The 15,477-nt window shown below is 43.3% G+C and overlaps 2 protein-coding genes and 1 long non-coding RNA gene across 3 annotated transcripts; 2 read left to right on the top strand and 1 right to left on the bottom strand.

The window, feature by feature from the left end:
- The first annotated feature begins 278 nt into the window (after nt 1-278).
- LOC109635671 (transcription regulator protein BACH1-like) lies at nt 279-7,610 on the top strand. The gene is made up of 5 exons (XM_020097012.2): nt 279-1,043; nt 1,150-1,398; nt 1,842-3,179; nt 4,787-4,993; nt 5,087-7,610. Exons 2-5 carry the CDS (start codon nt 1,150-1,152, stop codon nt 5,312-5,314), a joined length of 2,022 nt encoding a protein of 673 aa, XP_019952571.2. The 5' UTR covers nt 279-1,043; the 3' UTR covers nt 5,315-7,610.
- LOC109635915 (ras-related protein Rab-38-like) lies at nt 5,086-14,686 on the bottom strand. Its single transcript, XM_020097404.2, has 3 exons — nt 14,200-14,686; nt 12,385-12,662; nt 5,086-11,365 (listed from the first exon to the last, which is right to left on the bottom strand). Exons 1-3 carry the CDS (start codon nt 14,423-14,425, stop codon nt 11,216-11,218), a joined length of 654 nt encoding a protein of 217 aa, XP_019952963.1. The 5' UTR covers nt 14,426-14,686; the 3' UTR covers nt 5,086-11,215.
- LOC138404913 (uncharacterized) lies at nt 14,575-15,471 on the top strand. Its single transcript, XR_011238654.1, has 3 exons — nt 14,575-14,689; nt 15,006-15,068; nt 15,335-15,471. It is a non-coding gene; the product is annotated as an uncharacterized lncRNA (long non-coding RNA).
- The last annotated feature ends 6 nt before the right edge of the window (nt 15,472-15,477 follow it).

Here is a 15,477-nt window from a genome sequence, read left to right as displayed (position 1 = left end):
GGAATAAGGAACTAGATTGTGTGTTTTTTGTTTTTTTTACATGAGGAGATTAGCTCATTCTGGAATTATGAAACAGTCATCTGATAAAAGGGCTTCAGCTTGGCTTCCTTTTTCCTCGTTCCAAAACATGTGACATTGGCCATATTAGTGCTTTGTATCAATGATCTGCTGTGTTTTACTGCCTGGGTCTTTATCGTGCACTTTCCCTGTCGGTGTTAATGTCGTCATCCCTTCACAGATATTTCATACCTGACACCTTAAAAGCCACAAAATGTTTAAAGTCAGAGAGGACGAATCTTCCATTACGTTAGGGTGTGTTTGTGCTCTTTTACGGCCGTTCACCTATCATACCTCTGCTCTTATGCTCTTTCAAAGAGGACGTGGCCCGGAGCTCACAGGAAGATTTACAACTTCCCGTAAAGCCAACAACTCACAAAATGAAATGACAAGAACCCTTAGTCTCCTTCTCTGTGCAACAGGTCTGTTTCATTCATTTCTACACAACTTGTCCTTTGCAGTTCATTGAGTAAATCCCCCTTTCTTCTGAATCTAAAAGACTTTCACAGAACATGATCCTCTCTAAACACTGGGTTAATATTCACACCTTAAATCTCTGGAATTGTGTTTGTGGTAAGTTTTTTTTTTTTTTTTTTTCCTGGGAAGCGCCTTGTTACTTCACCCGCCAGATCCAAGTGTGGGATTGGTCTGGACGGGAAAACTTGCTTGCTCATCCTTTATCAGCAGGAGTGCATGAGTCAGCGTTTGCTCTGTTCCACCCAGAGCTGTTGCAACACACACACACACACACACACACACACACACACACACACACACACACACTTCCTCCCTCCCTCTTACATTCTCACACACAGGCCATATGACTGAGTCAAGCTCAGTTTTTACTTTGTGAGTGAGTTGCGATGAGGCTCTCTGGGAAGCGTAGTCTGGTTTGATGGCATTCCATTTAGAAATAACCATGTGTGCTCAACAGCTGGAACTTTCTTCACCATTTGGATATATATAAATAAAGTCAGCTGTGTAAGGTAGGCACGTTTTTTTGTTGTCACTATTTTCATGTATATGTCATTAAGTATGTGTCCTGATACAGAGTTAGTGGTGATATGAACGTGTGTGTGTTTGTACATACAGATGTCCCTAAAGGCCATGTCTGCTCCCCGGGCGTCTGTGTTTACTTTTGAGTCTACGGTGCATTCCTCCCATGTGCTGCGCTGCCTGGATGACCAGCGTCGCCGGGACGTGTTGTGTGATGTGACCGTGGTGGTGGAGGGTCAGAGCTTCAGGGCCCACCGCTCGGTGCTCGCCTCCTGCAGCGAGTACTTCACGCAGAGGATCTCCTCCCTCACACAGCATGGAGCTGTTATCACTCTGCCACAGGAGGTGAGACGCCACCTCATGTCTCCACACAGCAAGATAGATGGATGAATAACAAAGTAAACAAGGCCAGAGACGTAGCCACAGGTTCGGATTTCAAGAGGCCCTAAATCAACATTTTGAATTTTTCTATAATAAGAAAGCCATTTTGATCTCTGAAGCCCTGTACTATTTTTGTCTCAGAAAACTCATTCACGAGATTAAGCAGAGGACTCGTTCATGATCTTCTTTAAATAAAGGAAACAATAAAAAAAATGAATTTTCCTGGTCACATGTTAAGTATGTATAGCTGAACCTGTTGCAGCCCTACAATGCTGGGCTTTATTTAATAGTTTAATAGCTCTATTTTTACATCTGGACGGTATTGTATAAAATGACCGGCTTCTATCCATGACTGTGAATCAAGTAGATCAAGGACAGACTGTAATGTAATGTGTCCTCTCTGACAGGTGACAGCTGCTGGTTTTGAGCCCCTGCTGAAGTTTGCCTACACGTCCAAACTCCTCTTTGGCAAAGACAATGTCTTAGAAATGCGCACCTCAGCCTCCGTCCTCGGTTTCAGAGACCTGGACGAGGCGTGCTTTGATTTCCTACTCCCTAAGTTCTTCTCCAGCACCAAGGGCCCTTGTCCTAGAAAGACCTGTTGCAAGAAGAAATACAAGAGGCAGTTGTCAAAGACAGACAGCTGCACAGACTCTGATGTCGTGTTGTTGGATGAGAAAGAAGTAAAACCGGTTGATGACTCATCGTCTCAGCAGGAGGTGGTTTGGCCCTGCAGGAAATCTGAGAGCAACAAACTAGGAAGTCAGAATAGTGCAGCCACACTCGATACTGCAGCCAAGGGAGCGAATGATGGTTTTATGCAATCTCCAAAGTATCGCAAGTTCCAGCTGGCTTGTGGGAAGGATGCTTGTGTTGTGGCGAAAAGTCTAGCAGCAGCAATCAGGAATGAGTGTGGCCTGTCCTGCTCACCTTGCTCCAGCGGCACGAACAGTAAAAATGAAACTGAACAAACAAATCCTGCCAAACTCAGGGACAACCGAGCTGAGGAGCGACGGAAAACTGAAATACATGACAAGAAAAGAGATGTGGAAATCGGGGAGGATGAGAAAGACACAAATAAAAGAAAGGGGACATTGGACGATATAATGAAGATGGAGGAAGAAATGGAGCATTTCGCTGGGATCAGCTCTCCGGATAGATCCAGTGTCGAAGCTGTCTCCTCAGGGGAAAGCACAAGGCTGGGTGAAAGGTCACCAGGGTTAATATTGCACCATTACCTGCCCAGGGCCTCAGCTGGGGGCCCTGTGATGTCCAGGTCACAGGGGCAGCAGAGGTTAGTCCTGGACCTTAAAGACAACAAGAAAACAAGGGAGTCTTGTGAAGAAGAGCCAGTGTCCATCTTTCAAAGGGCAGAGGAACAGGCAGAAGCTGAGGGGGAAAGGGGAATCATGGACAGAGCGACCCTGCCAGCGAACAGAGAGGGGAGCACCATGGGGTCTGATGAGGGCTCGTCAGACCCTGACGCAGGAAGATCTTCTAACACAGGGAGCGGACAGCTGCAGGCCACGTCTGTGAATTGGCTGAATATTCACGCCAACCTCACCTCCAGAAGCCCGGATTGCCCCTTCCTCCAAGATCTGGACCAAAGCAAATGTTTATGGAAGGGAGCGGGGGTGTCGGAGTGCACGTCTCACTCGGGTGTGTCATCCCTGAACTCGGGGGAGGACTCAGAGACAGAAACGGAGGGAGACAGTGAGGCCTACACGAGAGAGAGGGCCAGACAGGTGAGCAGCTGAGAAGCAAGTCTGCTGAGGCTCTTCTGGAAATCTGTCCTGCGGCTTTAAGCATCAGCAGGTTCACCCTACTTGTAGATTACACTACTAAGTTTGTTTAAGATAAGAGTTTTCAGGTACATTATATCAGATTGTTTGCATTCACGTCACAGAAAGTAGAATCGCTATGGTGCCACGTTAATGATTCACCTATGATGATAATGATGTGTGTGTGTGTGTGTGTGCATGCATGTGATGTGACCCTGAGCTAATCGGTCCAGAGTCCAACTCAGACGAATTTGACGCCTCAGCCCGATGAGTTAGCAGGCGACACAAAGAACAGTTATTGAATCTTCTCACTCCACCGTCCAGACTATTATTCCCCGTTTGTCCGAAAAGTGCAACGACAGTGCGACGGGTCTGCAGATGTTAAGTTAAGGTCGACTCAGTGCAAACAGTGGTTTTATTTACACAAGATAAAACACATGCATGATTTACACTGCTCCTATAAACTGGTGAGTGCACGTTTCCTGTCACACATTAGCAGCAATAACCCAGCACCCGACCTCTGCTTTTAAAAGTTAATTTATTAACCGCACAGTAAAAATATAACTATCTGGACTCATCTGACTTTGCTTTACATTTTTATCTCCAGCTCTGCTCGGATGTTTGACAATCTTCCATTAGCGGATATTTACTTTAATTTAATTTACATAGAAACACATGTCAACAATGATCTGCCTAGTTTTACTCATTTACACATTTATAAAAGAAGATGTGATTAAAAAAAGAATAAGAATCTAAGGATGCCTCCGGGGGCTTGAAAAATGGCAGATGACAGGAAATAGGTAACAACAATGAATATTCTAATTATGCGACACAATAGCTACACTCAGCGCACAGTAAATGAATGAACATAGTTTTACATATAGTACTTCAGAAAAAATATATCTCATATAAACTCATGTATAAGTACAATGAATCAGACATATCAGCAGATTAGGAACCATTTGGTTAAAAATCCTCATTAGACAACATAGATAAAAGAGAAAATTAAAACACAAAATGGACAAAAGGCTGTATACACAATATCAAGAATATTTATTTGATTACATTTATTTTCAGGGACAGTGGATTTGATAACGCCACTGAAAACTGAGTTTGCCCAGAGGCTAATTGTAATCTGTGGTCCCTGGCCAGGTGTAAAGATGGCAGATAAAATCAAATATCTATATAACTAGTTACATGTCATTGTGTCGGCAATATGAATTAAATATGGCCATAATACTTACATCACAAAGGTCACAGTTTCTATGGAAATCATTTGATATTATGAGTATTTCTTATTTTTTTATGGACAAGCATCATCATCATCATCATCATAAAGTTTATTTCTATAGTGCCTTTCAAAACCAGAGTTACAAGGTTCATCACATAATAAAATAGAAGTGCAAAGATAGCAATTCATATAAGGCAGATCAAGAACGACAATCAACAATTAACAACAATAATCAATGTGTCGTTTACAGAATGAGTTCATATAAAAGTATATTCTATGACTCTGCTCCTTCATCGACGTCGATGATCTCACTGTTATACTTTGTTTCCTGCTCTCTCAGGTGCAGTTGCCTTTCTCTGTGGACTGGATTGTGGATCTGAGCAGAAATGACTTCCAGCAGCTGCTGAAGCAACAATCTTTCACGCAGGAGCAGCTCGAGTTTGTCCACGACATGAGACGCCGCAGCAAGAACCGCCAGGCAGCTCAGCGCTGCCGCAAGAGGAAGCTGGAATGCATATACAATCTGCAGTGTGAGATCAACAAGCTGGTAAAGAAAAATCTTTGTTGAATCTGTGTTTCTTTTGCAGATTCTCGTTTGCAGGCATGTCGATGAGACTGTGTGTGTTTGTGTGTGTCACAGAAAACAGAGAGGGAGAAGCTGATCGTGGAGAAGAGCCAGCTGAGCCAGCTGAAGGTGACAACAGGTCACAGTGTGTCTGCACTGTGTCAGAGGGTCTGCAGCGAAGCCAACCTGCAGCCGGAGCAGCTCCAGGTGTTGGCTAAATACATGTCTCCAGACTGCCCTCTGACCTCCCTCTTCCCCCACATAGACACTCTCCTCTCACAGTCCAGGTTGCCGCTCCCCTGACGTCTCTCTCGGGCTGCTCCTCGGGCCTCGACGAGCGCATGGCGTCTGAGGAGGACCGGTGTAGCTCCGGCAGGGACTCGATCACAGGAGACGGTATAAATATCCAGCACCAACACTGAGCGTCTACATTAAACTCATGGTTTCATGGAGCTGGAGCTCTTACATCAAGGTATCAAACAGTATCTGATGACATTACCGTGGACTGTGGACTGAGAAGTGGCTGCAGGATAAAACAATCGCGTTCTTATGATCATAACATGATAAGATGTGAGATAGGTGCATTTATAACGACAAGACCACACAACTTATATTAAACTAACATTACCATGTTGACGTGGTGTCCAAAACCATTTCCCTCTTGTCTTTATTAAAGGTAGTTGTCTTTAAGTTGGAGAGAAGGACTTGGTCATTGAGATTTTGCGACGCTTACACTCAGAACCCTGTGCTGGCACCTGAATAGACCCTGCTTGTGCCTCGACTTGCTCTGCTTGTGCTCCAACTGTGCACTTGCTCTCAGATATTTTGTTGCTTGGACTGTCAGCGAGAATCTCTCGGATTCCTCCTCTGCTTTTGGATTTTTACTTCTGTGTGATTTTGTTTTGCGTCCAACAAGTCGGTCAAAATTACCCGACCGAGAGAATGCTACAGTAGGTGTAGTCAGTAACTCTAAGCACAAGCAGGGGCTATTTGAGTGTGAGCGTAGGCTTCTGGGTGTAAGCATTGCAAAATCTTAAAGTTAAATCAATAAGCCTCTTTATGCCCCATCGGGAAAATAAAACATACTTTTCCACCAGTTGTGAAGCATTGATGACCTGCAGAGAATGTTTCCAGGATTTGCAAATGAATCACTTGAACACAATTCAGCTTGATTTTCTGGTTAAAGCAGAAATGTACCTGCTTATAAGTGTATGTTGAGAATAATGAATAGTTTAAATCACAGCTTTATGAATATAAATTTAAATAGGAACAGTGGTTTGCATTTGGAACATGCTTCAATGCTTGATAACCTCAGGACGACAAAAATGATTGTGTGAGTGAGTTTGTTTGTGAGTGAGAGAGAGAGAGTGTGTGTGTATTTTTATTGTCTTTATACAGTTTGATACTACAGCCTGCACTGCACAGTGTTGGTTCTGCCCTCTCTGTGTAGACCACACAACCAGACAGCTCAACAACAGCACTTGACGCTGTGTGTCATATTTACCCTCCGGTCGTACGTCTCGCTCTCATGTGTTTTTTTCTGACTGTCACTGTGGCCGTCCCTCCTCAGCTGACCACAGTGACACAGCTCCTCTGGGCTGCGAACGTCTCCCGAGCTTCGCTTCGATTAAAAAAAAAAAAAAAAAACTGATTTTAAATGACTTTAGAGGAGACATATGATCCTTTTTTTCACACTTTCTTTCCTTTAGTGTGTTAAAAAGTTTTTTTGTGTATGTAAAAGTTAGAATTAAAGAAGCCCAATAAAAGGCTGCTCCTGAAAGGACTGGTCGATACCTCCAGGGCCTTGTGACATCACACGCCCCACATTTGCATAATGCACACGTTGCCGCCCCCCTTTCAAAACAACGACAATCATGAGCGGGAACGTATTGGGCTTAAAATGTGTTTGAGACAGAGGCTGAAAAGAGGAGCTGCAGCAATAGACAATCTGATGGAAGTGAAGTGTTTTCTGTGCATTAGAGCATTTAAAGATCTTTCAAGTGAAATCACAAAATTAAAATTATGAACCAGAACATCAGCAGAACACGTCTTCTTTAAAGTGCTGTATAAAGGAGACATTTTATGAAAATCATCCGACTGATGGATGCAGAACGAGCAAATTCATGTTTTTATCTTGTTTCCTGTCGCTTTTCTGTTCTGAAAAACTTCTCCACACGAGTGTCACTGTATTTTATGTGCATACTGTATATTTATTGATTTACAACAATCATCCCAATGCAGCTGCTCTTAAAATGACGAGAGTAAGAAGTTGATGGTGAACATCAAGAACACATTGATTTATGACAAGATGCAGAGAAACCATATCATATTTTTCCAGCCTCGTGGATTCTTAATGTGTTTATTGGTTGAGACCATTTTTCTCTCGCACCAAGTCAAAGTCATACTTGATAACACTGGTGTTTACTGCCCTCTAGTGTTAATAGAGCAGTAATGGAAGTGTACCACAGGATATGCTGCTCAACTGTGTTCCTCAGTTTGTACTCATGAAGAAACACGACTGTGCAAATGGATTTATCATATTTTGTAAGATAGATTTAAATAAACTAATCAACATTAAACTGTAACATGGCTCCAAAAACATGTTTGTTGTCATCATCTTCAACTTGTTAATATGAGTAAATGCAGTGATATTAAACCAAATAAATCAAATACATTAAAATCAACATACAAATATAGAAAAACATAAATGCTAATACAAATGAAATAAAATAAATAAAATGTTTCAGGCAACTTTTGCTCGATGATATTTTAAATTACTTTTTACTTTTATTTTTGTCACAGTCGGACAAAGGATGTGTGTGTGTGTGTGTGTGTGTGTGTGTGTGTGTGTGTGTGTGTGTGTGTGTGTGTGTGTGTGTGTGTGTGTGTTCAGTATGTCCAGAAAACCCTGTTTACCATCTTGGGAAAATCCACACCTGATCACAAGCTATTAAAATTATTACACACATGAATAGAATGCCTGCAATTCACCTTCTTTGACGACAGGTGGCGCCACATGAGCAAGTCTCCTCTCTCATATAAATACTTGCAGCTGAATAATGTGAGAATCTGTTGCTTTAACTGCTTTAATGTTCTCTACGTGATCTGATGTGGAGCCGTCAGCTTGAATCTGCATCATATCAGTCTAGAAAATATTTCAAAGGTTCCTCATGAACTTCTCTTTCTGTTTTCGAGTCTCTAGACGAGCTTGTCTGGATCTTTTTGTGGCTTTTGGGTATCACTTCTCCCTCGGCTCATTCCGTTGTGTTTCTGTGTCGCTGTGAGAGTATGTGGGTGTTTTCTGGAGGTGGTTCTCTGGCAGCCAGAGCTCCACAACTACAAAGAGCACAATATGTTGAGCTGATAATTCTCGGTAATGAAAGCTGAGATCTGTGCCAGGTGTTGTCACAGGAAGAGCTTTGTCCCACAATTAAATCAAACTTTCATTTCATTGTTTTATGTTTAAATGCACGTTGTTGTTTTTTTTGACACAAACTCCAACAACAAATTGATTTATCCCATCATCCAGTTATCGCTTGATGAATTTCAGATGACAAAATTCTCTCCAACTTGCTTCCACTGCATTTTTTGGATCGTTTAATGAGTCTTAACATGATCCAAGAGCAGACGAGCAAATCTTCTCCCTCAGGCAGAGAATAATCCACTCAGTCATGTGGTTCACTAATGAGAACCTGAGAGTCCTGGATCAGACCGGAGACACATTTCTCAGGCTAAACTAATAAAACTTGGACGTTGGTTCGCTGCCTCTTCCTCTCGCTGATTTGTGGAGCTAGACTGAAGTGTCGCAGTGGTCATGAGGCTGTGAACTGGTTTGTTTTCAGGTCAACGGTTTAACACTTAACAATAAATAATAAGAACAAGTGATGTGATCAGATGAGGACACGTGTGGGTTCGTGGGCACGTGGTTGTTTTCCCCAGGTCCAGATTAACGCAATGTCACACGACGCGTCACACGTCCTCATGACGAGCCAAACAAACGCTGTGAAATTGAAATCCTGAGAAAGAAAACTTTGTTCTAATCCGTGTAGATGCTGGACATAGGCAAACAACACATCATATATCATCATACACTCCCTGTACATTTGTGTGAGAGGCGACACACCACATGATGCACCGGATTTATCAAGTTTGGAAAGAGACGAAGGCCTCAGCGTCGTGCAGACAGATGTGTAGGGTCACCGGAGGAAAAATTAAAAACACCTTCATGCACAACTAGAGGCGTCTTGTTGGAAGATTAACAGTGGTCCATTAAAATTAGCTCATCTCTGGGTGCATAAAAGAGCCCGTGCAGATTTAATATGAATAAGATGAGGGAATTTAAATGAAAGAGGCAGCAGCTGGAATCCAAGAGGAAAGGAGAAGAAAAGATAATGGAGGATCGGGTGGGTGAGAAAGGGAATAAAGTGTGTGTGTGTGTGTGTGTGCATACAGCAATAGCTTCGCACAGATGTCGGAGGATACCCATGAAAAAAAATGACTTCGTCTAGTTACCATGGATACTGAGGGTTAGGCTTTGGCAAGTGAACTCATGTCCAGAAACAATTTCTCCTCTGGTGAAAAGAAAAATAACAAGAAAACAAAAAAATCACTCTTCCATCGATAACAACACACACACACACACACGGTCCTGACCGGCCTGTAGACCTGATCCGTCCACGGGCCATGAACGACTCCAGGGTGTTTTGAAGTGTTAAACGCTCCCTCTCTTTGCAGCTCCCACACTTTCGTTGCTATAAATACAAATGAATTGTTGAACTGCCTGATTAAACAGGGCTCACCTGACAGGCAGCTCGAGGAAGAGTTTGACGCAACATCGATATAAAACTTTAACTCAAGACTTAGAGACATGTTGAAGAAAGAAATTCTGAGATTTTTGAGAATAAGATTACGAGAATAAAGTCTTAATTTAGTGAGGACGTACAATTCATACAATTTAATTTTTAGGGAATAATAATAATAAGATTATATTCTCGGTTCTTCTGAATAGACTCAGTTTCTTGCACAATCCTTCACAACCCTGATACTTATGATGATGAATCATTTCATTATTTGTACTAAAGTTTAATTTAACAAGATCCTCCACATTCCTCATTTTACCGATCGTCTGATGTTCCCCCTCTGAAATCACACATAACCAAAGATTACGACTTTATTCTCGAGATCTCATATATTTCCCCCTTTCAGTGGCTGCGATTCTCCATTATACTAACCAGCATCACACCCACGCATACAGCAAATAACTTAAAACCATTAAAAAAAAAAAATGTATGTTCAGTTCACACAATGCAAAGGGTCAATATTACTTTCTTTGGCTCTTATTAGATCCCAGGAGGGCGGCAGGTCTCCCACACAGTTTGCGTGGAGGTTAAACAGAGAGAGAAAATCAACAACATCAGTCACACGAAAGTGAAAAACTGAAATAAAGTGAGCAAAACTTGTCTTTCAGACAGACAGACAGATTGTTAACAAGTAAAAACACACATATAATAAAAAATAAAAGACTTGTCGAGGACTCCTAAGATGTTGTTTTTAAACCCTTATGGTAAAGAAAGGTTTGAGATGTTATCGTTTAAACACAAACGTTATCGTAAATAACTATAAATTAAAGGAAAACACAAATGCAACCAAACATACAGAACTTGAATTAAGACATAATGTAAACATTAATGTTAAATGCTCCTATTTCCTGCATTGTTTATTCTGTAAAATTAAAGTTATCACATCAGCAGACATGAACATCTGTGAAAGGCTCATACTGACTGATTGTTTATCGGCCGGGCTCCGGCTTTTAGTTTGTGAGATGCTGTTAAATTAGAGGAAGTGAGAAATGTATCTCAACCAGCTAAAAGGAACAGTCCCCAAACAGCGAGGCTGACGTTATGTAATACTTCAAATAATCTCATACATCAATACCAAAGAGCGACTGAAGTCACACACAGAACCATGAGTTGCCAAAAACTCTCTTAACAATGTCCAGCTCCTGAGTCCATGTCCCTTCAGCTCTGGTTTACTGCAGAGAGTAAAACTGCAGCTAACAACAATGTTCAACTCGGACGAGAGAAGCAGAACTGCACTGTGGGTACTCAGGCGTCCTTCGAGGGCCGTGTGGTGTGAGCGTTCCTCTTTGTCCTCCTGTGACTCTGCTCTGCCCCGTCACACCATCACACCCTCCCTCTCCTCTCGTTATTTGAAGCAGCCGGAGCAGCTCGTCTTTCTGTCGTGGTCGAACTGCGGCGAGACGGTGTCCGCTACCAGCGTTTTCATGATTTCATTCTCTGTGGCCATGATGTGTTTGACCAGGAAGTTTGCAGCTTCACTGATGTTGAGATTATCCTGAAAAAGGGACGTCGTCATTTGGTCAGGTTACGTGTTTGTTTGTCTGCGGCGTTACAGAAAATTAAACGACAGATTATCAGGAAAATTGGCAAAGGATGAGGAGGAGCGTTTGTTTGTCTGATTGGAGGATTACACAAAAACAACTTTGCCATTTAGGACGTATGAAAGTTTGGAAGAACTTACTTCACTGGCTGCTCTTTACCATACAGTACTGTCTCCGTTAAGATTGTACATAACCCTAAATTCCAGTTTCATTTACCTTCTCGTCAGTACATCCTGTACTTCAACACTCTTACTGCCTGTTGTAAATGTGGGTCACTCACGCACCGCTGCCTTCACGTGATCAAATGGAAGTTAACGAGTTTGAACCTGCTTCATATAAATACTGAAAACCGACCGAAGACGGATGTGTATCTGTGTTTGCCGACCCCCACCTCTGACTGAACCTGCACCTTGTGACCTTTGACCTGTCAGAATGCTGAGTCTGGATGACACAAGGATGACGGTGCACTTTAGCTGCACCCAACACGTCAGTGTCAACAGAGGATGTGTGAATGGAGATGTTTGTAGAATTAATAGCTATGTGCAAATAATGCAGTGTCTGTAGGAATGTCAGTTTAAAAATTAAGGAAAATAACATCAATATAATAAAAGTGTTATAATTGTTCTAACGTAAATCACTTTAGTTTAAATTCTTAGAGATCCCTCTGCAGTATATTTCAATCCCCGATGTGTAAATCTATCTCATGGAGAATGAGAAGGTACATCCACAGCTGCTTGGTTTATCTCAGCAGCTGGAAACATCCCCCACTGGTTTGTGTGCCGCCTTTTTGAAGCTGTATTTTCTGTCAAGCGCCAACTTGTTTTTTTAAACCAGACGTCAACAACACGTCCACTGGATGGTACCAGCTGTCAGTAACATGGTACTCATGCCTCATAGCGTGCGTTACGGTCTTGACTCGAGCTTCAGACTAACTTCCCAGATCCCAAACATCAGGATAATTCTGTCATCTCACCTTGGCTGAGGTCTCGAACCACCCGACGAAGCCGTGGTCCTTGCAGAACTGGTCCATTTTGATGCCGCTGTTGTTCAACTCTCTGCCCTGGTCACACTTGTTGGCCAGCAGCACAGTGGCGATGCTCTGTCCGTTATCCAGCCTCAGTTTGGAGTCCAGGTCCTCTTTCCACTTGATGACGGCCTCGAAGGTCGTGGGCCGCGTCACGTCGCACACTATGAAGGCTCCCATGGCTTCACGGTAGTACACTCGGGTCATGTTTCCAAAGCGTTCCTGACCTGAGACAGACACACGTACGTACACACACTGAGTGAGCTGCAGTCGTCAGCACGGCAGCGCTGATGAGGAACTCTCATTGTTCTCCTACATTTCTGCAGTGAAACAACTAAAGCAGCTGGTATCAAGTCTGCAGTTAGCGGCGCCTGTATTTCATGAACCAGCACATTCCTGGTGTCTCACTGTCACGCTGCACCTAACGAGATGCTCAGTGCAGGAGCGTGTTCTGCTTATAACGGGCCCGACTTTAAAAATGAAAATAAACTTGATAAAACATATCTGTGAGGATATAAACACGTGACATGTCAGGTGTATGTGTATCGTGCAGGGATTGAAATGAGTTGCTTGAGGAGCAGGTCAGAGCAGCTGTCGACACGAGCCTGTGGCGTGTGCTCTGTCGTCTAATGTGACGATTTGTTAGTCCAAGCCCGAGCGTGTAGATGTGTGCATCCTGCTTGATTTACATAACATGACCTCTCAGCAGAAAATTTACCACGGACAACGAATATCAACGCTAGTTGACTTTCGTCTTTGCTAGAAGTCCTTCGAGTCGTTTCTGTCGTGGCCTCACGAGGGACAGGAAACGGAAAAAAGGGTCGAGATGTTCCCCTTTTTGTGCAAGAGAATGTGTGAATGATTTTCATTAGTCACATGGAGTTGTCATCTGCAGCAGAGAGACAGCAGCTCCAGACAGACACACGCATCACACAGGTCACTTGACGCTAAGTCATTCTGTAACGATGATGCACTTTACATGACTTTTTTATGCAAATAACATTTTATAAATTAGAGCAAACATACCTTCCTGACTTAGTTCACCCCCACTCCTCGAAACCATGAATTTTAAATAGGTGGAGTCGACTGAATCTAATATGGAGGATTCAAATTAACTGTTTAAAGCATGTGCCTGCATATGTGTGTGTGTGTGTGTGTGTGTGTGTGTGTGTGTGTGTGTGTGTGTGTGTGTGTGAGAGAGAGAAAGAGAGAGAGAGATATTCTGAGTAATGATGTTTTGCTTTTCCTTTAGGCCACAATGACCCTCCTGTGACTGGGCTTAAAATCTCTCTCACATGGACCTAATCACATGATGCAGCACCATACCTTGGATGAGTGAATGATATATGTCTGTGTGTGTGTGTGTGTGTGTGTGTGTGTGTGTGTGTGTGTGTGTGTGTGTGTGTGTGTGTGTGTGTCACATGTGGGCTCTCCACAGTGACAGTGCATTGCACAACTTTACGAGTCATGTCACAGCGTCAGTATGAAGACAAACTTTACCTCCACTAACTATCATCAGGAACATTCACAGTCCGACTCAACAACACTCGGACTTATCTTTCAGAACTGAATTGGAAAAGTTTCTTGGTTCTTGCAGATTTTACGCGTAAAAAAAACCCTAAAATGCTGAATTACGCAGCAGCGAGTTGCACTGGATCCTGCACATGTTGTCAGGATCCACTTGTCTCTCAGATATAGTGACAGTTTAACACGATCCCCTCCACACACAGCACATGACAGACATCATGGTCCTCACTGTCCCACCTGCGATGTCCCACAGCTGGAGCCGCACAGTCTCCGAGTCCCAGTTCAGCACCTTCAGGGCGAAGTCCACTCCGATGGTTGCCCGGTAGTTGTTGGAGTAGGACTGGTGCACGTAGCGCCTGATGATGGAGGTCTTCCCCACCCCGAGGTCCCCGATCACCAGCACCTTGTACAGGTGCTCTTTCTGACTCTGCATGCCGTTAGCCTGTGGTGGGTGATTGGTCATTCCACAGGACGGATCTCAGACGCACCAGATTATCGCTTCCCCTCGGTTTGAGTCCGGTGTGAGACTTCTTCTTCTCCCCTCTTGTCCTGCTGCCTCACCAGTGTCTCACCCTCTCTCCGCACGAGTGGAGGAGCCGCCCTCCCCCGTGGGGAAGTGTGATCCGCCGCAGGGGCAGTGCCTCATGGGAACTTGTGACCTCCTCGCCACCCAGGAGCGCACGGTTCGCTGGAGGCGCTGCGCCCTGGTTCCCGTGGAGAGGACCTGGTGAGCCTCTAATGTAATTCACTGTAAACCTCATTATGTGAATGTTGTCACACTTTAACCCTTCGTGTGGTCAAAGAAGATAAAGAACATGGAAGAGCTGCACACACTTAGATATGTGTTTACATGCACTTTTGGAGGAAGTACTCACATTTTACATAGTAAAGGTAGAAAAAAATACACTAATAAATGTACTTAAGCACAAGTGGAGTAAAGTAAATAAAGTGAAATACAGATACATGAAAAATATACTACGATATAAATGTACTTTGTTTGCAACTAAGACAATCCATTCTGTCTCTTCCTCTGTCTCGCCCAGACTATTGCCCTCTTATCCAGAGCTTCATGTTCAGGACACACATCTCGGCACGTGCTCTACAAGGTTGGTGTTATTGTAAAAGTTGTAATTTTGTCACTAAGTTAAACCACAGTTACCAAAAGAGCCGGTTCGAGGTTGGTTCCTGCGTAAAAAAAGAGGAAAGTTGTGTGAAGGGTTTCGACACAAATCGAATTACGTCCCCCGGAATATTAATAGAACTCTTCACCAACTCACTTTAATTGGAGTGATGCTTTAGTTTAATGTGATTATTGTATGTATGCAAACAAATTAAACCGAAACAGACGATTCTTCTGTTTTCACTTTGCCAGCATGAAAGTCTCAACATGAACTGAGGCCTGTTCCCAGAGCAACGTGTACCGAGGCACCAGGGTGAGTTTTCTGAGTTCACGTGAGGTGCGGGACACCTGACTGCTTCAAGATATCCTAAATATCCAGCTGAAAGGTTTCTGTG

This window comes from Paralichthys olivaceus, chromosome 15 (genome assembly GCF_024713975.1).
Source record: "Paralichthys olivaceus isolate ysfri-2021 chromosome 15, ASM2471397v2, whole genome shotgun sequence".
NCBI classification, from domain to species: Eukaryota; Metazoa; Chordata; class Actinopteri; order Pleuronectiformes; family Paralichthyidae; genus Paralichthys; species Paralichthys olivaceus.
The sequence above is the reverse complement of the archived record's forward strand: the minus strand, read 5'-3'. Positions and strand labels throughout refer to the sequence as shown.